General features: G+C 48.4%; 2 protein-coding genes across 2 annotated transcripts in view; one reads left to right on the top strand and one right to left on the bottom strand.

The window, feature by feature from the left end:
* Positions 1 to 23,456, top strand: part of LOC139684162 (uncharacterized) — a 1,455,962-nt gene that overhangs the window by 803,208 nt on the left and 629,298 nt on the right.
* The window catches only part of LOC139684161 (uncharacterized), a 1,434,678-nt gene that overhangs the window by 843,356 nt on the left and 567,866 nt on the right, over positions 1 to 23,456 (bottom strand). Inside the window, 2 exon segments of the mRNA XM_071579762.1 lie at positions 12,990 to 13,700; positions 21,369 to 21,370. Coding sequence (XP_071435863.1) covers positions 12,990 to 13,700; positions 21,369 to 21,370 — 713 coding nt within the window.

The raw sequence follows: 23,456 nt of genomic DNA, 5'->3' as shown, positions 1-23,456 counted from the left end.
GTCCCTCAGTCCCCCCAGGTCCCTCTGCCTGGCTGCTCTCCAGCCACTCTGTGCCCAGCCTGGAGCGCTGCAGGGGGTTGGGGTGGCCAAAGGGCAGGACCTGCACTTGGCCTTGTTGAACCTCATCCCATTGGAATCAGCCCATCCCTCAAGTCTCTCCAGGTCTCTCTGCAGAGCCCTCCTGCCTGGAGGAGATTGAGGACTGATAGAAAGGGGTTGAAGCTCAGCCAAGACTCAGCTGAGTGGTGGAGCAAAGGGACTCCCCCTCTGCCCTGTCTTTGCACAAATGCCCACCCTAATAAATTACTAAATATAAAATACAATTCTAAATGGTATCAGCTCAATGATTTAATAAATTATCTATAAGAGACACTGGAAAAGAAATGGAAAAATTCACACAGGGCACCACATGTAAAAGAAAACGACTGTGAGTGAGTAGCAAATCTTGAAGACGAGAGAAGATTAATTAGGCCACACCTAATTAATTAGCTGACAGGTGTCACACTCAAAGCCAGTTTTATTCCAGAACTCCATGGAGAGACAAAAGACAGGTAAAAAGCTTTAACTCACTTCTAAAGACAGAATATCCAAACTTCTTTCTCACCCAGAGCTGCATCTCATAGCTTGAAACCACAGCAGTCATTTAACCCATTACAGCTTTAATTAATGACACATTTAGCACCATTGCCATGACCACACTGTCTTCCAAATTCCTTTGCCATGAGCAGAATAACTCAGAGCCTTCTCATCTTCCTTCTTTTTGCTGGCAATTGGTCTCTTTCCCACAGAATTAACTCGCACCTGTGAGGAGGCCCCAAAACTCTGTTATTCTAAAAACCTTTTTTCTTATCTCAAAAATCTCTTATTATTCCTACAACACACCATATCACAACATCATCTCCAAAGGGGTAAAATCCAGTCTGTGGGTGTGGCTTGGGCAGTTCCATCAGGGCTCAAGGAGAAGGAGGATGTTCTGCAGCTCTTTGGCTGTGATGGGCCTTGGTCCTGGCAAGGATCCATCGGCTTGGGGACTGAAGTGGGAAATTCACTAGGAAGGGGGATTTCCTGACTTTTGACCCTAAAATCTCCCCTGCTCCATACCTTTAGTATATCTTGTGCTTTTAAGGAATCCTGAATGGTGTTTCAGAACTTTTCCAAACACAATAATTCCATAATTCCAATTCTCTGTGGCTCTGCCTCTCTGTGGGCCACCCAACCCAACCCCATGCACATTCATATGATTCATTTTTTTGTTTTTTGATTTTATTTCATCCATCTTCATCCCTTTATCACCTAAACTTGGAGTTAAAATAAAGCAATTGAACAAAGACATCTAAATTTCCACCATTCTCTTGGGAATTGGGGCAGGAATCTGGGGTTCAAAGGGATATTCAGGAAGATTTCAGAGTTCTGTGGGGATTTGGGAGAGTTTTCCCCAAAATTTGAGGTCTCCAGACCAACTGACATTTCTCCATCGTTTTGCAGTTCAATATCTGAGAGGGATTGATCTGTCAGCTCATAACACCTCAATCCCACCCCAGAATGGCTCCATGTCAACTTGAAATGACTGAATCCCATCACAAAATGGTTTAACCCAACCTGAACCCACTTAGGGGGAGCCAGCAGCAGGAGAAGGGATGCTACAAACCCAGGGATGATGGGATAAAATTGGGAGGGCTTGGATGCAAATTGGGAGGGTTGGGATGGGACTTGGAGGGGGATGGGTTGGGGATTGGGAGACAAGAGATGGGGTGTGTGGAAAAACTGAGGGAGCTTCTGTGGTGCCCTCCTATCCTGAGGAGGGTACTGTGAGGGAGTGTAGGGGACATGTGACATCAGCACTTGGAGTGGGGCCCCACAGGAAGGGACACAGGGAGCTCTTTCTGAGGGGATCCTGCTGCTTCCCACCTCTTCAGAGGGCTTTAAATATCTTTTGAGGTTTTCCCTCCACTTTTTTATGGTCTGAGGTGAACCTCTTGCATTTTGGGGGAATGAGATGACCCTATTGACAGAAAAATCCTGCTGTTTTCAAACAATTTTTAGGGGTTCTAATGGCTCTTGGATGTCCCTTCCTCATTCTGGGGGTTGCAGGAACCCCCTGGCTCCACTGGGGGCTGCGGGGGGTTATAATGCCCAGTTTTGAAGTGTTACAAGTGGCTTGAGCGGGGCCCAAGTTTGATGCACATCCCACCTGTAGGAGGGTGTCCCCCCTTCCTCCAGGCCTGCTGAGGTGGGACTGGGACCACTCCCCACACAGGGGGCACCCACAGTTATTTCTGGGGGAAGGGGCTCTTCATGCACTGGGATCAGCCCAGCTGGTGTCACAGAATGCCAGAATGTGCTGAGTGGGAAGGGACCCCCAAGGATCATGGAGTCCAACCCTCAGTCCTGCACAGGCCCATCCTCAGGAGTCACACCCTGTGCCCCAGAGCATCATCCAAACCCTCCAGGAGCTCTGGCAGCCTTGGGGCTGTGCCCACTGCCCTGGGGAGTCTGTTCAGTGCCCACCACCCTCTGGAGGAAGAACCTCTTTGTAAGATCCAGCCTAACCCTGCCCTGACACAACTGCAGGCCATTCCCTGGGTGCTGTCCCTGGTCCCCACAGAGCAGAGATCAGTGCCTGCCCCTCCTCTGCCCCTGCCCAGGAAGTTTACCTGCAATGAGTTGTCCCCTCAGTCTCCTCTTGTCCAGCTGAACACACCAAGTGCCCTCAGCTTCTCCTCACACACTGTCCCTGCAGGATCTTGCCCATCTTTGTTTCCTCCTTTGGACACTCTCCAATGGCTCAATCTCTTCCTTCTGTCATGGAGCCCCCAAAAGCCCCAATATTTCAGGTGAGGAGACTGTCAGGTCTGTGCAATGTGAGGCCTGAGAGTGCCCAGGGGCCACTGTGGCACTGCAGGGGCTCCTGGAACCCAGGGCACACTGTGACACTGCAGGGGCTCCTGGAACCCAGGGGCCACTGTGACACTGCAGGGGCTCCTGGAACCCAGGGGACACTGTGACACTGCAGGAGTGAGGGAACTTTGTGAGAGTCAGAGAATCACCAGCCCTGCCCAGCACTGGTCAGCAGCACAGAGAGGCAGTGGCTGCCCCTGGTGCCACAAGAGGAGACCAATTGGCCTCTCTGTGTCCAGCAGCAAAGTCAGACAGACACACACTCGATTTAAGATGGGGCAGCTGCTCCCGAGTGTGCCCAGCAGGGCAGAGAGATGGAGAGGCTGCACAGGAGGAGGCAGATGCAGCTGCTCCTGGTGGCACCACAAGGGGTTGTTGTAGGAAAGGGAGTTTTGAGGCTGGCAGGTGTGGAGTTAAATTTCCTGAACAACAAGGCTTGGAGATGAGCAAAGGACACCTGATCTTCTGGGACTGGCAGGCCCAGGCACCAGAACACTACAGACTGGTTGTGTTTGCATATGTGTATTCCTCTGTCTACTCTCACCCTCCCAAACCCCCCACACTTGATAGGTCTGCTTTTCATCTGCAAGGAGGTCTAAAGCACTGAGCCATCCCCCTATGCCTCCCCCATGTGTGGGAGGTAACCAGTTCCTCTGCCCCTGCCTTGAATACCAGTCCCTGAGTCCATATATTGTAACATGGGATTTCAATAAACGGCTTTGCTTGGTTTGAGCTGGTGATCGGCGTTGTGGTTCATTCCTGTGGAGACCCAGATCCATCATGATAAATGGAGCTGAAACGTGGAGCCTCGGGAAAGATTCCAAATATTTAGGGACTGGCCTTGGTAACCCTGACGGGGCAGGAGAGACAGGAACACCAGGAGGTGCCTGTCCCAGTGATGAGCAGCAGTCCAACTTGGGAAGAAGCATGATAGGTGCCTGTCTGCTGGACTGAAAGTGATTGGCTCTGGAAATGAGAAGAATCTCACAGGGGTGAAAAACATGACCAAATTCTTGGGGGCTAACAGCTCTGAAACAAAAAGATTCAGTAATGGGGTCAGTGTCTAAGCCACTTGTGAAGCCAGAGCCCTGAAATAGCTTGAAGGGACAGAGCTGAGCTAAAAGAGATCAGTACCCCATGAAAATTAAAATGACTTGTTTGTAAATTGAGTGCCCTGAAATCATTTGTGACCAAAACTGTTTGATGGGCCAGAGCCAAATTAGTTACAAAAACTGGAGTCCCCCTCTTTTTTTGAGATAAATCCCTGGAAGACTTGGAAAAATTGACTATTTGGTGTCAGGGAGAAACATTATGGAGATGAGATCTAAGCTGTCTGTGGAGCAGAGGAACCTGCTCTGGATGATGAGGTGCTGCTTGAACAGCATGAGCTCCAAGTAAATGACTCTCCTTTCCAACACTCCCTGTGGTGGGCACAGCTGCCCTCTGAATGTGCTGCTGCCAGTGATTGCAGCTGCCCACCAAAGGATGCAGCAGGAGAAGCAGCTGCACCCCTCGTGCCGCTGTCCCACGCAGCGTTCCTGCCCGGGGCAGAGAAAGGCCCAAAGAGCAGCAGCCCCTGCCCTGCTCTTGCCGGACCCCCCCGCAGCCCTTCCCGCCTGGGGCACTGATGCCAATGGGTGGGATGGCGGCGGAGAGAAGTCGAGCCAGGCAGAGGCAGCGCCGAGCCCGGCGCAGAGCAGAGCGGAGGATGCTGCGGGCGGGGCCGCCGGTGCCAGCCCCGGGGCCGGTACCAGAGCCCATGCCGGTGCTGGTGTAGGTGCTGGTGTAGGTGCCAGAGCCCGTGCCGGTGCCAGAGCTGACACCCGGCGGGAGAGCGCCCCGCTGCCCCTGCCCGCTGAGCCCTGGCCCGGCCAGGAGAGCTCCGAGCAGCCGCCAGATTGCAGAGGCGAAGATGGCTCCCACAGCAGCACCGACAGCCCCCCCAGCGCTGCCGCCACAGCCCCAGCACCCAACGCAGCACCGCCAGAAGCTGCAGGAACGGCCCGGCCCAGCCCGGCCCAGCCGACAGGCACAGAAACCCCTTGGCAGGAGTGGCCAGAGATGCCAAACTGGGACAGGCACAGATTCTGATCAATAGCAACGCTGTCAGGTTAACAATTGGTAATAACTTAGTATGAATATTCATCTAACTCAGGATTAATTAAATACGTCTTCACCCTTATCAAGATGGAACAAAATTTCACAACCCTTTCTACTAAAAGGGAATACTAGAGCAGTTTCTTGCCAAACAAAACTTCTATGCCTTTTCCAAGTAATATTAAAAGTCAATATAAGGCTTATTGCTCTAAAGAGAGGGAAAGCAATAATGCCTTTAAGTTAAAAGCTTTCAACAGGCTGCAAATATGTCACCTTTCTGTATCTCAGTTTCTAACCTATTTTGTAGCACTCATGCTCTAAGATAGTGTTGTGTTGTATGTTTTTATTCTAGTTATTTGAAAAATGTATTCATTGTTTAATTTTATTCTGCAAAGTTATGGCATAGAAACACACAAGTGTGCACTTTTGTAAAGTAATGCTGTTGTTCTTAAGACCCATTATTTTATATCTGAAAAACGTGTTATATATCTAAGCTAGTATAATATTTGATGTGCAAATTATCCGTCGGGTGAAAAGGACTTTCTAAATTTCAAATTGCTTCCAAACTTCTGATGCTTTTAAAGCTTTTTCTAATCATTTGAACACCTACTATAAAGAGTAATACTTGTTAAAATGTTTCAATTCTCTTTAATACCTTTGTTCCTAAGCTTGTGTTTCCCTATTAACAATTCCGTTTATAGTACGAATGAGGGTGTTGTTTGTTGCTTTTACTCCTACCTGCATTAACTATCAGTGTTTCAATGAGTTTCTTTATATTTTACTCTATTCTAATGGCTCAAGAAGAAGCCAACACTGGAGTTGTGGCATTGGGAAGTGGTGAGACTCCTGCAGTGGCAGCTGAGGTGGCTTGGCCGGGAAGGGTCACACAAAGCTCTCTCCTCACTCTCTCCCTTCTCTGCCTGTTGTCCTAAAAGCTGCAGCACTCCCAAGTTATGCTGTGGTGATGTGTAAATAATGTATGAAATCAGAATTTTAAAATGTCCAACAGTTCTCTTTTTGCAGCTCATTAATGGAACGTGCACAAAATTAGTAAAACACATATTTTAGATTTTAATTACAAAAATTACAGTAATTTTATAGAATTTGTTAATCTTTCTCATTAAGTACTAGCAATTGTTTTAAGCTTTTGTTTGATTAAGTAATGATGATCCAACCAAGCAAACAAATTCAAAGATAGCCTTAGGAACCTTTCTCTAAATTATTGATATCCATGACTGTAAGCAATAAAATGGAAGTTTTAGTGATGTAATAATATTTACTAAGCTTTGCAATAGTCATGCCAAGTTTTTTTATGGATCCAAACCCAGCACATACACAATGATACCTCCCTTATTTGCCATGCAAGGACAAGAAAAAAGGGGAGTATGTGCTTGTATGTGTATGAACGAATTTTTTAATTTTAAATGAAACAGGAAGCAGAGACATGTTTATGTTTTATGAAGTTATATTCTTGTCAAAGCAGCAATTTCAAGAACCACAGGAAAGTGTAAGGTTAAGAAGAACACAATTTCTCATTTCAGAATTATAAGACACAGCAAAGCCAATCCCTAAGCTCTGATCTGAGTGACTGCATGAAGGGAGGCAGGTCTGGATGAAAGATGCATGGGAGGGTGTGAGGGTGTGAAGATGGATGGATGTGCTACCGGGGCACCTGTCCCACTGACACAGCCACAGCTCCTCATCTACACACAGGCACCCACGGGTGAAAGGCAGAAGACACATAACTCTGAGCTGAATAAAGTTATTCATTTGCAGAAATACTTAAATAAGTTTTCAAGAACAAATTCTATATTAAAAATGCACTCAAAAGTTTAAGTCAAAGAAATCACAAACCCTAAAAACGTTTTAAAGCTATTTGTTTCATTAAAGTTATCTTTTGTGCAAGTCAATTTTAATAAAGATTTTTTAAGGTTAACTAATGACCCATAAGAATAAATTCTGAAAGAAACAGCAATCACTCTAAATCAATACATAAAGGCATTGATAAGGTGAAAAAGCTTCAGGTATCTTGTCTAGCTGGCTACACAGTATAAGACCCCAGTTAAAGAAAGCATTTATTCTGGTATTAATGGGTCTGTTTTTATTTTTGTATTGTGCTCTGCATTCCTGGTTTATTGTCTTGTATGCAATATAGGATCAATGGTAGTTTTGCACAAGTTTCACTTTTGCAGCTTGAAAACAAGACAGGGGGAGTTGTTGGGATGCAGGTGCTGTTTGCATTCAAGCCCTGCAGTTTGTTATGTCTGTGTTAAGCAGGATAGACCGGCGGGCTCGGGAACAGCGCCCAGAGTTCTTGTTCTTGCTCTGTTTGCCTCCACCAAAGCTGGGTCTGTGCTCTGAGTCATGGCAAAGATGAAACTTGGTTATTTATCCCATTTCTAATTCACTGTTCGTCTTACATTTTACCCACAGTCTAAATGAGGAATTTTCTTGTGTGAGCCCTTGAGCAAAATCAAGGATCCTGCAGCATCCAGTTGTCCTTTGAAAGCTGCTGTGAATGTGGCAGAACCCTGTGCAGAGGGGAGAGAAGTTCTTTGCCAGTGCCACATAAATGCCCCTCAGACCCCAGTGGGACCCTCAAGTGTCCCACAAGTTCCCCCGGGCCTCCTATTTCCACCCCAACCCCATAAAATACACCCAGGCCCCCTCCCCCTTCGCATGAGGCCCTTCCCAGGATTTGGGGCTCCAATAGGGCACTTTGGGTGCCGAAAAGAATTTGGGGGCCCTTGTGGGTCTGGTGAGTAGGGGAAGATATTTGGGATAGTACTAACAATTTGGAGTGGGATTAAAGGAATTTTTGGTGGAACGAAGGGAATTTTGGATGGCATTAAGGGAATTTTGTGTTCAATTAGGGAATTTTAGGGTAGAATTCAGGGGGTTTGAGGTGAAATTAGGAGAGGCTAGGGGGAATTAAAGGAATTAGGGCTGGAAATAATAATCTTAAATTGAAATAAAAGGGATTTTTGTGTAATCTTGGGGTGAAATACAAAGGATTCCAAGAAAGATTGAAGTATTTTTTGAGTAGAGTTAAGAGATTTGGAGTGGAATGAAAGATATTTTGGGTAGAAAGGAGGAAATTTTTGGTGGAATTAAGAGGATTTGAGATGGTAATAAAAAGATTTTGGGAAATTTAGGTGGAATTAAAAGAATGTTGAGAGAAATACATAGGATGGGAGAGATTTTAGATGGAATTAAGGGAATTCTGGCCAACATTAATAGGGATCTTCGGTAAAATTAATGGGAATTTGGGTTGAAATTGAGGATTTTAGAGCAAATGAGAGGAATTTTATGTGAATTAAAGGAATTTTGGGTGGAACAGGCTGCTCCAATGTGGGTTCCCCAAGGGTTCCCAAGTCCTGCCACCAAATCTGCTCCAGTGTGGGCTCCTCCCCACAGACCTGAATGGGCTCCCACAGGGTCTTGGCATCCTTTTGGCATCCCCTGCTCCAGTGGGGGCTCCTCCCCAGGCTGCAGGGTGGTCTCTGCTCCATCCTGGACTCACCCACCGGTCACAGGCCCTTCAACTCAAGGTCACATGCACTTCCAGCCTGTCCAGGGCAGCAGCAATTCCCAGGCCTCCTGCCAGCCCAGGCACATCCCCAGGGCTGTTGTCCAACATTCCCAGGCACAGCACAGTGAGGTGGTCAGAGCTGAGCAGCTCAGCAGCAGAGACACCAACAGGCACTCACCAAGCAGCACCAGATTGTGATACACAGCCAGGAGCCCCAGACAGCACCAGCAGCTGCAAATTCCATCAGCACATCCCAATGCCATCTGTTGGTATCTCCAACACTCCCAGCCCCACCGTGGGCACCAACAAAGGCTGGTGTGGTTTCACCCCATCCAACCCCCAAGCCCCTCACAGCCACTCCTCACTTTCCCACCAGCAGGAGCAGGGAGAGAAATGGGAGGGAAATGCCAAAAAACTCATGGGTTGAGATAAAGACAGTTTAATGAGGACAAGCAAAAGCTGCACACACAAGGAAAACAAAAGAAGGAATTCCTTCCCTGCTTCCCATGGCTGGGCAGGTGTTCAGCACCTCCAGGACAGCAGGGCCCAATCCCAAGGAATGGTGATTGGGAAGACAAACTCCGTCACTCCAAACATGTCCCACCCACCTCCTTCTCCCCCCACTTTATACCCTGAGCATTATTGCCTGAAAAGTCTGTGGAGAAAAAGACTCCAATCCAATTTCAGTGAGAGATAATAGAGCAGCAGCTTTAATGAGCACCCAGGCTCACCCAGGAATGCCCATCCACGCTCCTGCCCCAGCACTGGTTTCAGGGGTTTATAATAATGTCTTTCCAATCCCTGTTCACTCTCCCCTCAGTCCTGCCCCGTTACGCTCCCAGCACACCCATCTGGAACTGAGTCTGGGGGAGTTTTGGGACTCCCTCTTCATCATCTTCATCTCCCTCACTGCACACAGGGCACTTGAAGGCTTCCAAGTGCTCTGGGCTCGGAGGTCACTCAGCCTATGTTTGTGTCTCATGGTGCAGGCCTTGAGGTGCTTTTCAGCCTTTACCTTGAAAAAAAGACTAAACAGCTCATGAAATCTGGAGGGGTTGATATGGGGCAAAGGGTTGGTGTGCAAAAACTCTGAACTTTAAGCTACTAGAAATACTGGCACACTAAAATCTACATTCACTATAGCTCACTATAGCTATTTCTAAAATCTATGAATTTAAAAATCAAAAACCACTTTGAGTCATCAGTGTGATGTTGATACCACTGTCTGGGTAAAGGTGTGGGCTCCAGTCCCCACTCTCTGGTTTGCCCGTGCATTGGTCAGACCAAGGGGCAACTTCCTCAGTTCTTTACCCAATGTAAGGAGAATTGAGGAATGGCACTGGAAATGTTATTGGCGTGACAGAGGTTGAATTGGGAAAACAATGAAAATTCATGAGTTCCTCTATTGCCAAACTCCACTAAACCTTTTCTATAGAAAGATGAATTAGAAAACCTGAGGAAGAAATTTATTTTAAAAATTGGTATTTTGAAATCATAATTTTTGAGACTACACATGTCACTGGAGCAGCTCTTCTCGGGCAGGAAATACCTGCAGTCAGCAGCCACATCCCAGCTGAAGCTGAACATGCAGTTGTTCCTGTTGTGTGGGTCAGTGGAATTACAGGTAAGTCAAAAAGGGCAGAACTCATAAGAATTACCCCTAAGGCAGGAGCTGGTAAGGCAAACCCAGTATCCTCTGAAATTAGAAAGCCAAGTTGGATTGGTTCCAATAACAGAGAAATTTGCTAAGCATGGTTTGTTTGTAGAATCTAAATCCAGGTACCCATAAAGAAAGAAATGGGAAAGATTATTGATTAGTTTAGAACTTGAGAGAAACCCCTTAAATGATAACCTAGAGTAGCTGGTAGGATTAGATTTAAAGGTGACTTTTTCTGCATGCCCTTGAGAAAGGAAAATCTTTGCTTTGAGTGAGAAAGTCTGGAAACTGGGAGGGAAGAGAAGAAGCCACCTGTCTCCTCCTGAGCCATGAACAGTCCATGAACTGCCCTCCTGGGAATGGCAGGGTCATGTTAACTATGGATTGCTCAGAGAACCCCCTCAGAAAGTCCCGTCAGAGACTTGATAAGGACATGCAGATATACTGGCAACTGTTGAGAAATGCCATGAATATGTAACAGGAATGCAAGGATGAACAATGAATACTGATGAAATGCTGACACATCAGCTGCAGTGAAGATCCCTCTGTGTACACTTTGGGAACTGATTCCCAGGGCACTCAGCATGCTGTGACCATGTAGGGAGTCATGATATAGACTGTCTGACTGCTCAAGCTCACCAGTTGGGTCTCAGAGGTTTCTTTTGAGAGCTGGTTTTAGGCATGAGATGGCCCCTCAGAATTCCCCCAGTGGGGGGAGGGAGGGGGGACCAATAGGGGTCCCCATTCCCAATCCAATCTCGAGGCTGGTTCTGCCCATCCGACCCCCAAAATCGGCCTCAGTCCCAGCCCTGCATGGAATCAAGCAATTTAGGGGTGTGATCAAACAAATTGGGGTGGAATGGGGACTGTTCTTTTTAGGGTTATACATTTCTTTGGATTGAAAATATGAAAAGCCTTGAGACAAGACATGAGTCAAATGGGCTCAGCTCGATGTGGCTTTGAGCAGAGCCTGGAGAGCTACAGTGTCCATCACACTGTTTTCCATCTGCTCTGGAGAGATTTCCCTGGTTTGTTCACATCTTGGAGAACCAGATTTGGAGTTTCCGTGCTATCTCCTGAAAGGGAGATATTAATTTTTGTGTGCCATTGCCCAGCCATACATGCCAGGCCACAAGACTGAAAGAACAGGATGCTTCCCTTTCATGTAGGTCTTGTTTTAATGTCCTCCCTGAAATGTGCACTGGGAACAGTCTGGGGTTGATGTGGGGGTTGTGAGCAGTCCCGAGCCCTGCAGAAGCCTTTGAGGGAGACAAGGAGCCCTCCCAGGGGCTGCTCCTTCCCCACAGCCTTTCCCCCCAGCCCTGTCAGCAGCTCCCTGGGCCGGTTGAGAGCTGCCCCTGGCAGGCAGCAGAGTCTCTGCCCCAGCACAGCACCCTGGGCTGCAAGACCCTGCTCTGCCCCACAGCCCTGGGCATCCCTGGCTGCACCATCCAGCTCCACAGCTATTCCAAAGTGACCCCCAACAGCCCCCTCCTCACACATCCCATCAGCTGGGCCTGGGCCAGCTTTAGGAGATGCCTCCAGGAGCTCCCCAGGGCACTGGGCACAGCCCCAAACCTGACAGAGGACGGTTTGGATGATGCTCTCGGGCACAGGGTGTGACTCTTGGGGATGGGCCTCTGAGGGTTGGATTGGATGATCCTTGTGGGTCCCATTCCAACGTGGCACTTTCAGGGATTTTGTGACACCAGCTGGGCTGGTCCCAGTGTATGAGTATCCTCATCTCCCAAAAAGAAATGTGGGTGGCCCCTGTGTGGGGAGGGCTCCCAGCCCCACCCCAGCAGGCCTGGAGGAAGGGAGAATACCCTCCTGCAGGTGGCATGTCTATCCAGTTTTGGTCAAATAAAATAATAATAATAAAAAAAATGAGTCGCGTTAAGGTGCATATGGTTGGGTTGGGTGGCCTATAGAGAGGCAGAACCACAGAAAATTAGAATTATGGAATTATTTAGTTTGGAAAATATCTCCAACCCCATTCAGGATTGCTTTTGGCCACCAGAAGAATTAAGTGAGAGCAGGGGAGATTTTTATGGTCAAAAGTCAGCAAATCCCCCTTCCCAAATAATTTCACACATCAGTCTCTGTCCCCATGTGGGATGGCTTTGACTTAGCAAAATGCCAAGTAATCATTTCAAAAGAAAAAGTCCCCCATCCCCCTTCCCCCAAAAAACCCCAAACCACAACAGACCATAGTTCAATAGAATTTAGTTTATTAAACAAAAGAGAATAAAAAATTAAAATGCAAATCAAATACAAACTACACACTAAGTATAAAAGGTAGCAAGAGCAAAGAGAAAGATATTCCACTTCCCTAGAAATAATAATAAACTGCTGGAGGGCCTTGGTCTCTCCCCAGGAGCTCTGAGTTATAACCGAAGTGTTTGCTCATCCAGCAGGAAGAAGAAGGAAGACCCCTCCTCCCTCTCTTTGTCTATCAGAGATGACGTCAGAATATAGTAGGCAATACCATTGGCCTGTAGAAGTCAACTGGCCTGACCTGATTCACGTCAGCTGATTGTCCAAGGCCTGCACTAGTAAACAAAGCCTAAATCTGGGCCTAACTAAACCCCTGACACCATGGATGTTCCTCCCCCTGTGTAAATTCAAGTGCCCACAGAGAACCAGGAGGATGAGGAGAACACCAGCCAGGTGTGTTCCTAACGTGGATCACTGGGAATGTGGTTCATGAGTTCTGTTCAAAAGGTGGCTCTGCTGATGGGTGATGGAGTTGGAGGAGCAGACAAAGCTCTTCCCACATTTGGGGACGCACAGGGCTTCCCTTACTTGTGGGTGCGTTGGTGTGTGGTCAAGTTACATCTCTGGGTGAAGCTCTTCCCGCACTGGTCACACTTGTATGGCCGCTCTCCAGTGTGGATACGCCGGTGGGTGATGAGGCTGGAGTTGACATTGAATCTCTTCCCGCAGTCGGTGCAGCGGAAAGGCCTCTCCCCGGTGTGTATTCGCTGATGTACAAGGAGAAGTGAGCTGGTCTGAAACCTCTTCCCACACTCGGAACACTCGTAGGGCCTCTCCCCAGTGTGGATCATCTGGTGGATGACAAGCTCAGAGTTCTGTCTAAAGCCTTTCCCACACTCCCTACATTGGTAAGGCCTCTCTCCAGTGTGGATACGCCGGTGAATGAGGAGGCTGGAATTCTGGGTGAATCTCTTTCCGCAGTCGGTGCAGCAGAAGGGCCTCTCCCCCGTGTGTGTGCGCTGATGAACAAGAAGATTGGAACTGGTCCGACACCTCTTCCCACACTCAGAACACTCGTAGGGATATTCCCCAGTGTGGATCTTCTTGTGTTGCTTAAGGTTGGAGCTCTGATTGAAGCTCTTCCCACATTCCTCACATGTGTAAGGCCGTTCCCCAGTGTGGATGTGCTGATGACGAATCAGATCTGAGCTCTGGCTGAAGCTCTTCTCACATTCCAAGCACTTGTAGCGCTTCTCCCTTCTCTGAAGTTGCTGCTGCACCACCAGGTCAGAGCTCTGGCTCAATCTTTGACTGCCTTCCCCGGACACGTTGGGTGTTTCCTCCTCGGATGTCTCTTTGCTCGGCTTGGAGCTCCTCTTCCTGTGGGATCGCCGTGGCTTTTCCTCCCCAGTGACTTCCTGCACCATGGTACTGTTCAAATCAGCCTCTACTGTGAAGTTCTGCCTGGGGTATTTGTCCTCCGTGCTCTCCATGCTCAGCTCGGGGCCTGGGGCAGGAAGGAACAAGGACACTCAGGGCATTTGCCTCCGGCCCACAGGGTAGGCCAAGGACATCCCCCCAAACCCGGCCCTGGCAGGACGGCGTCTGCAGCGGGGTTGTCCTGCAGCCGGGGCCATGCTGGGCTGGAAGATGCAGCACAAGAGAGGGGCAAAGGGGCACTGACTTCCTCCTCACCTGCCTGGGGCTCCCGGGGCAATCTCATCTTCCTCGCAGCCTCCTTCTGCATCCTTTCAATGTTTGGAAAGGAGAAATCCTGTTCTGGGGTAAAAAAACAACATGTTAGCATATTGGTTGGGGGTTTCTACTCTCAAATCTATCTCTAGAAACACACCAGTGTCTCAGTTTGAGATAATTTGCAAGGGGGAGTCACCGTGGAGAGAAGTCTCCTGTCTGGGATTCCCTACTCAGGTGTCTGCAATGCAGAGAAAGTGGAGAAACACATCTTCTTTACCAAGAAGAAATGCTGAAAACAACTCATGAACTGGGCTAAACAAACTCAGGAGGAGAAACTTCCGAAGCCCAGCCCACTCTGTCCAGTCAAGTTAGTGCCCAGCCTCCCCCTCCCATAAAACACACATGGCCACAGCACAGAGACAGAATGGCCCCCCTTCCATAGGATTCACCTTCCCCACACCCCAAAACCCTGGCAGGAACCTTGAGAGTCAGCACTGCAGTCAGGCTGTGCTGCTGGGACAGGCAGTCAAGCCAGTGGTCCTCACCCAGTGGTGTCTGTGGTCCTATCCTAGTAGTGGTCACAGCTCAGATCCTTCCAGAGGGTGGTGGAAGCTCCAAGTGGGGAGGTGTGCTGGTTTAAAGGGAAACTGGCAGGAGAAATGAACACAACACAAAGGAGATTATAAGTCAGAGTTACAATTTGATGAAAGTGTTACAAGAAATGCAATGGCACAAAGTGAAAAATTGGGTTTAACCCACAAAAGCCCAGCAGTATAACCCAGCCCCCTGGGGCAAAAGCACAAAGGGGTTTCTTAGCCCCTGTGCTCAACCCTGTGTGTCTCCCCCAAGTCCAAAGGAAAAGTGCAAAGTGGCAAACCTGTTGGTGCAGCTGACAGTTGCAGTCTGGTGGAGAGTGGTGGTCACAGACTGGTTGAAGGTGGTGGTCTCCTCCTGTCGAGGTGTTGGTCCTCCTCTCAATCCAACGAATGTCCCCTGAGGTCTTCCCCCAGGATATGTACCCCAGGGAGCAGCCAGTCCCTCCCCCTGGGCGGGGAGTCACACAATGGGTGATTAACTCTGGTAGTCAGGGGGTATTTTGGAACCCTTGATGGCCCATTAGCAGCCACGCCCCCTCAGGCTGGGTGTCAAGGTGCTAACGACTCCCTGCAGGGGAGTTCTCCCAGCTCTTATCTCACAGATGTCTTTCACACCCAGCTCCCAGCCTGAGGGGTCAGCTGTGCCCTGGGCAGCTGCTGCAAATGCTCCATTGTTAACAGTTTTTGGGAAATGAAGAGAGGGTGTGGAATACACAGCTTTGATCATTCACACAGGGATAAACTGGTCCCACCTACTAAACTAGGACATGTAAGACAATTTTTAATTTTTTATTTAAAATTTTCAGGTACACAATGAGCAGCATCAGCCAAGTTTTCTAAGGGACTGAGGAGCCCTTTTCCTAAACTGTGCTCATCTGAGAGAGTTTCAAATCCCTCATTTTTGATTTAGATTTATGGAATGATTCTCATTCTCGATGCTTTTTTTAGGCCATCACCTACAGAATTGCTGTTGTGAATTATATTGATTATAGGAAAGCAGAAGAGAAGTAAATGGAAAGGAGAAATGAGAGCAAAAGTTATTTCTTTTTTTCAGTGTTCTCTGAATTTTTTATACTAGTTTTCTCTTTTTGTAGAAAGGTTCAGTGTCCTCCCTCCTGTGAGGGAAGGTAAACACTCATTAAACAATAAAATTATTCTGGCTGAGCAAAGGCAGAAGTGCAAGTCCAAGCTTCAGCCTGCTGAGAGCTGAGGTTTGGCACTGGCTGCCCCAGAATTCCATAGAGAAAATAAGAACAATGATAATTTTAGGGTGGGATTGAGCCATTTTCAGTAGGATAGAGCTGCTTTGAGGAGACAGATCAACCCTTCTCATCTTTTGGGGTGCAAAGCTGGCAGAGACTGGAATGTTGATGGTTCAGGGCTCCAACACTCTCCAGCTGCAAAAGCAGTGGGTGCTTTGCTACCCATGGGCAAAGGAACCACCCAGAACCAGAGGGGGGAACACCCACCCGTGGAGGGGACAGGCTGGGCCTGGATCCAGGGAAGGAAAGTGGGATTTTTATGCTTTTATATCACTACAGAGAAGAACCAAAACTGCTCCAAACCTACTTTCCATGCACACAAAACTCTTCTAAACCCTACATCTACAGATATATTGGTAAAGTAAATCTAATCTTCCCCATGGGGTGGATTAAAAAGAACTTGGGTCACCCTCACCTTCAGGGGTCAGGTCAGGTTCTGGACATTGGGGAAGCTTCTGGCAGCTGCTCACAGAACCCAACCCTGGAGGCCCCCACTACCAAAACCTGGCCATGCAAACCCAATGCACTGCCCAGCATGGAACATCTAGAATGTGGGTCAGCAGGTCTGAGCCCAGCATGGATCACCTGAAACGTGGGTCAACAGGTCTCTGACCAGCATGGAGCACTCAGAATGTGGGTCAAAACGTCTGTGCCCAGCATGGAGCACCTGGAACATGGGTCACCAGGTCTCTGCTAAACAGGGCTCACAAGGAATTTTGCTTATCAAGCCTTTAACCACGTTGTCCACTGATGCTTGAGGAGATGTGAGCTGCTCTGAAACCTCTTTCCATAGTCCAAGCACTTGCAGGGCAGTTCCCAATGTGGATGTGTTTCATCCGCTTAAATACTGCAAAGTAAAAAACGCCAACATTTTAGGTTCAAATATTTTCTCCAAACAAAATTAAAACTTTTACAAGTTAGCTGGTTATACCAAAACCTGTTTCTTTTTTTTTTGTTTTTTTTCTCTTTGTTTTTTTTTTTGTTTTTTATCTAATTGTTAAGAGGTGCAGAAAGAGATAGAAAAAGGTTGGGGAAAAGCCAAGGTTGCTTTTAAAAGCAAAGAAAAATCTTACCACCAGAAGCTACTTTTTCTTTAGATACCCTGTGGGGGAAAACAGTTTCTACCTTTTTTTTTTCCTTCTGTTTCTCTGCCATTTGTGATAGATATCTCTGGCCCCAAGAGGCTTGGAATGCTGTCTTTGGATATGTAGAGTTGTTGCTCAGGAGAAGCTGTTTTAGCCTTTCTGGGCTGAGCAAAGTGGGGTCCTTCTGAGGAGGTGAGAGAGGGATGTAGGGAGAGATTTTCCATTATGGTAACTGGTTTGCTCTCTTTCCTTTCCGCCCCCTGAATTCTCAAGGTGCTTTCTCTGAGTTTTCATAGTGTTCCAAAGGGTTTGGACGTGATTTTTGGCAGGCAGCTACGAGCTTAACAGCAGGAACCTTTATGGCAGGCAGGCTCCAGCAGGATGCTCTGGCAGGAAGTTTGTTTGGGAGCTTTTAGCAAAATGTTGACAGAAAACCTTTCAATAGGATGTTTTTGGCAGAGAAACAGTGGAGGAACGAACATTGTTCCTTGTAGTTCTGTATAATGTGATTGTCTCAGGGGACACACAGAAGTCCCCTCTGATCCATCCTGGGGCTGGTTCTGCTCCTCCCAACCTCGGCTCCTTCCTGCGAGGTCCCCCCAGGACTGTTCCCCACTGCCCCCCTAATAGTTGGGACTGGTAAGAACTGGGAAGCTTTCCTGGGAACAGTGGAATCAGGTGGTGTTAGACTAAAAGCAGGGACTGTAGGGACATGCAACCCCTCCAAAATTAGCACAGGGATGGGAGTGGATGGTCCATGCTGGGCCCGAGGCCACAGAGAGAGGCTGTGGCGGCTGATGGCTCAGGAGCTCTGTGGGGAGAGAACAGAGGGTGACACTGAGGTGGGGGATCCCCTTGGAGGGCACACATTGGGGGTAGGGACAGGATGCCCAGCAACCCCCTCCCCTTCTGGCACAGGGAGAAGTAGAGTCCCAGAACCAGGAAGAAGAAGCCCAACATGAAGTCCCTGATCCCTGTCAGTGTCTTTCTGCAGGCAGCACGTGGCAGCTCTGGGAGGTCTGGGGTGGGGGTCTGGACCTTCCAAAATTTCTCACTGAACCTCCAGGACATCCATAAACCTCCTGCCAGTTGAACCTCAACTCACCAAGGACGACCTGGAACCTCCTCCTACCCCGTTCAGGATCCCATTCCCCGCCCCCACATCCCAACTAGGATGATCCAACCTCATTCCCAGGAACCCAAGGGTTCCCCCAAACTCCTTCCAATTCTTCTCAGCCCCACAAGGACTCCCAAAAGGCTTTCCAAATCCTTTCCTAGCAAACCTTGGCTGCTCCATATTTCCCCTCTAATTGATCCCTGGACCCTTCAAAACCCACTCCAGTATTCCAAGTCTCCAAAACCCCCTTCCCATAATTCCCCTAGGCCCTCAAATCCTCCCCAGTTTCTCACATTTTTTCCCATACCCCCTTCCATGACACTCTAAACCTCTTCTGGACCTGTCCGTTCCCTCCCCAAATCCCCCTGAGTTAGCACCAGGCTCCCCAAACTGCCTGACAGTTTCCCAAGGCTTCCCCAACCCCCTTGCCAATTAGTCCCAGGATCCCCAGCCTCCCTCCAAGTTGCCAGGCCATACCCCAGTCCCAGGTGAGGGGGTGCTCCAGGCTGATGTGTCCCACCCAGCAGGTGAAGGTGATCCTTCCTGGGGGGATTTCCAGCATCACCAGCAGCTGGTGGGTCCAGTCCTTATTGGAAACCATGTTGGTGGACACCAAGGGCTTTGAAAGCTCCTGCCCACCCTGGAACCACCTCAACTGTACCTGGGCAGGGTAGAAATCCATCCTGGAGAAGAGCAGGGGCCTGGGTGGACTGGGAGCTCAACAGAATCAGTGAGGTGGAAAAGCTGGTGGGCACTGGGAGAGAGGCAAGGGGGCTGCAGGGACACTCAGGAGGACTGGGAATGATGTGGTAAGGGTTAGGAGAGGCACTGAGAGAGACAGAGGACATGGGGTGACACATGAGGCTCCCTATTCCTTATTCATTCCTGTGGACGGTCCTGTTCTCACTCCACAACCCCAGACCTGCCAATCTCTGCTGTTTGGGCAGGATCGTGCCCCACCTTGGGGCTCCTGGGTCCAGAGGAGGAAGGAGAACAACAGATTTCGTCCCCAGGATTGTGTCAGGAGGTTCAACAGCCTGGAGGGTGTGTGGTGGCCTGTGTGGTTTCTCTCTGCCCTTGGCTGTGGGGTCTGCAGGGAGCAGTTTCTCCTGCCCTGTTTGCACTCTGCTGCTGCCCCACTGCTGGGCCCCTGGGCAGGTGGATGTTTCTGACCTGAGGTGTTCTCACACACACCAGATATGCATGAGGGGCACTGAGGTGTGTTTTCCTTCCCCAAATTCTGTGTCTTAGACATACCTGGTCTTTTCCTGGAGCATCTCCTGCCAAACTGGGTCCTTGCCTGTTTGCACAAGAGCAGAAAAAGGGTCATTTGCAGTGGCACTTCTTGGGGGACCTGCCCTGGTCCCTGTGGCTCTGCCTGTGGGGACAGGGAGGGTGTGGGGATGTTTGCTCTTCCACGATCCCAGTCCTTGTGGTACAATTCTGTATTTGGTACAACAGTGAACTTCTCTGATGAAGGCTGAAAAAGATTTGCAAGTTTGAAAGATTCCCAAGTAGGTTTATAGACAAGGAACAGAGCTGCATTTTGGAAGATATGAAAAAACCTAAATTTCTAGATTTATCAGTAGGAAGACAGGGCCCACTCAAGGCCTCAGGCTACATACTGGGTCATTACAGAACCCTGGGAGACAGGAATGTTTGTGTCTCCACACTAATGACTCTCTGATAACTGTGATAACTCCCCTCTGGAGAGCCATCAGCACCTTCACACCCACCCTGAGGGCTCATCTCTGCTAATGGGCCATTAGGGGCTGGAACAATAGGCAGCTCCAATAACCCAGACCATCAAAGACTCCAAACCAATCTCATGACTTACAGGGTCAAATCACTCATTGTGGAAGTCCCCACCCTGAGTGAAGTACTGGGCATTCCCACTGGAATCTGAGCACCAAAAATCTTTGGGTTTGGGGATTTCTGGTATCACTATTTCATAGAATGTATTGTTGTCCTTCCTTTAAAAATTTTTTTAGTCACCCTTCTGTGCTGGAGTGGAGGTGGCAGGAGAAAATGTGGGGAATGAAGGAGTGGTTAGGCAGAAATCTGAAATAATCCTGTCTTTGCAAGTGTAAAAAAAAAAAAGGTATTTCCAGAAAAAGGAAGAATTAGGCCAAAAGGCTGCAGTGGGAGCATTGCTTGCTGCTGAGCTCCAAGACAGGCTGCAAATGGTGGCACTGCTTTGCTGCTGAGCATGGGCATGTCTGAGAGATTCAAGTGGAGCTTTGGAATGTGCTGGAGAGAGGGACAGTCTTACAGGGAGATTTGCAGGATGTAGAACCCTGATGAAGACCTTGTAACTCAAACTTCCTGTGTTCAGGGGAGGAGCTGAGAGACAGTGAGCCAGTCTGTTGTTGTGAGAAAGAGCAAAACATCAGGTTTGCATTGACAGCTGATGATGAGGAAGGAGCAGATTGAGCCTTAATTAAAGCTGAAACCACCAATGTGTGCCAGGGTCAGCAAACTGCTGCTAAACTGGCACCGTGTGTGGCTCCCAAGATATCAAAGCCTGGCCCTGGATCAGGGGAGATGGAAATCCAGTCACTGTTAATGCAGTGGGATGCTGAGGGGCTGGAGCCACTTCCCAGATGGCACAAAGTTAAACCACTGGAGCAAACAGAGCACGTGTTATCTGCCCAACTGATAAGATCAGTTCATGGCTCCAGGGGGAGGAGCAGAAACCTCCTAAAAACCCTCAAAGAAACCCAGCACAAGGGGCAGCTCTTGCAGAATTTTTACAAGCAGTCTCACTGTCTCTGAACAGGAAATTAGTGGGAGGAGACCCCCTGAAAAGATGGGGGAAACAACAACAGCAGTGCAGAGAGCACTGCGTGGAAGAGGAGTTAAAAATCCACCTGAGAGACCCCCAGTTCATGCAGTTGAACCACTTGATTCACTAAGGAGTATCTTTCTTGGGGAGGATTGTGTAGTTTTCTTTTTCCAGGTATTCCAGCACTCCCCACTGAAGATCAAAGGAACCAGCTGGGACTGGGGGAACTGCCAGCAGATGTGCAGGACAAGGCTCACAGAAAGCAGCCAATGGGTGACGAGCATCTTTCCCTCAGAAAAAAAAAGGTAGAAACTCTTTTCCCCCACATGGTATCTCACCAAAAAAGGAGCTTCTGTTGGTAAGATTTTTCTTTGCTTCTCAAAGAAACCTTACCTTTTCCCCAATATTTTTGTATCTCTTTCTGAACCTCTAATCAATTAAATAAAAAAAAATAAAGGAGAGAAAAGAAAAAGCAAAACAAGAAAAAAAAAGGAAAAAGTTTTGGTATAAACAAATGATTTGCAAAAGTTTTTTATTTTGTTTGGAGAAAATATTTGAACCTAAAGTGTTGTTGTTTTATTTTTTCTCTGCAGTATTTAAGCGGATGAAACTCATCCACATTGGGAACTACCCTGTGAGTGCTTGGAATATGGAAAGAGGTTTCAGAGCAGCTCACACCTCCTCAAGCATCAGTGGACAAAGTGTTTAAAACTTGATAACCAAAATTCCTTGTGAGCCCTGTTTAGCAGAGACCTGCTGACCCACATTCCAGGTGATCCATGCTGGGCACAGACCTGCTGACCCACGTTCCAGGTGATCCATGCTGGGCACAGACCTGCTGACCCACGTTCCAGGTGATCCATGCTGGGCACAGACCTGCTGACCCACATTCTGGGTGTTCCATGCTGGGCAGTGCTTTGGGTTTGCATGGGCAGGTTTTGGTAGTGGGGCGGCTTCAGGGGTGGGTTCTGTGAGCAGCTGCCAGAAGCTTCCCCCATGTCCAGCACCTGACCTGACCCATGAACGTGAGGATGACCCAAGTTCTTTTAATCCACCCCATGGGGAAGATTAGATTTACTTTATCAATGTATCTGTAGATGTAGGGTTTAGAACAGTTTTGTGTGCATGGAAAGTAGGTTTGGAGCAGTTTTGGTTCCTGTCTGTATTGATATAAAAGCCTAAAAATCCCACTTTCCTTCCCTGGCTCCAAGCCCAGCCTGTCCCCTCCAGGGGTGGGTGTCCTCCTTCTGCTCTTCGGTGATTCCTTTGCCCATGGGTAGCAAAGCACCCACTGCTTTTGCAGCTGGAGAGTGTTGGAGCCCTGAACCATCAACATTCCAGTCTCTGCCAGCTTTGCACCCCAAAAGTTGAGAAGGTTCGATCTGTCTCCCCAAAGCAGCCCAATCCCACTGAAAATGGCTCAATCCCACCCCAAAATTATTAGTGTTATTATTTTCTCTATGGAATTCTGGGGCAGGCAGTGCTAAACCTCAGCTCTCAGCAGGCTGAGGCTTGGTCTTGCATTTCTGCCTTTGCTCAGACAGAAGATTTTCAATGTTTAATGAGTGTTTACCTTCCCTCACAGGAGGGAGGACACTGAACCCTTCCACAACAGGAGAAAAGTAGTATAAAAATTCAGAGAACACTGAAAAAAAGAAATAACTTTTGCTCTCATTTCTCCTTTTCATGTACTTCTTTTCTGCTTTCCTATAATCGATGTTATCCACAAGAGCAATTCTGTAGGTGATGGACTAAAACCAGCATCTAATTAAATGAGAATCATTCCATAAAACTAAATCAAAAATTATGGATTTGAAACTCTCTCAGATGAGCACAGGTTAGGAAAAGGGCTCCTCAGTCACTTAGAAAACTTGGCTGATGCTGCTCATTGTGTGCCTGAAATTTTTAAATAAATAATAAAAATTGTGCTACATGCCCTAGTTCAGCAGGTGGGACCAGTTTATCCCTGTGTGGATGATCAAAGCTGTGTATTCTACACCCTCTCTTCATTTCCCAAAAGCTGTTAACAATGGAGCATTTGCAGCAGCTGCCCAGGGCACAGCTGACCCCTCAGGCTGGGAGCTGGGTGTGAAAGACATCTGTGAGATAAGAGCTGGGATAACTCCCCTGCAGGGAGTCGTTAGCACCTTGACACCCAGCCTGAGGGGGCGTGGCTGCTAATGGGCCATCAAGGGTTCCAAAGTACCCCCTGACTACCAGAGTTAATCACCCATTGTGTGACTCCCCGCCCAGGGGGAGGAGCTGGCTGCCCCCTGGGGGTACATGTCTTAGGGGAAGACTTCAGGGGACACTCATCGATTGAGAGTAGGACCAACACCTCGACAGGAGGAGACCAGCACCTTCAATCAGCCTGTGACCACCACTCTGCACCAGATTGCAACTGCCAGCTGCACCAACAGGTTTGCCACTTTGGACTTTTCCTTTGGACTTGGGGGAGCCACACAGGGTTCAGCACAGGGGCTAACAAACCCCTTTTTTCTCCTTGTGCCCCAGG

This window comes from Pithys albifrons, chromosome 33, assembly GCF_047495875.1.
Source record: "Pithys albifrons albifrons isolate INPA30051 chromosome 33, PitAlb_v1, whole genome shotgun sequence".
Taxonomy (NCBI): Eukaryota; Metazoa; Chordata; class Aves; order Passeriformes; family Thamnophilidae; genus Pithys; species Pithys albifrons.
The sequence above is the reverse complement of the archived record's forward strand: the minus strand, read 5'-3'. Positions and strand labels throughout refer to the sequence as shown.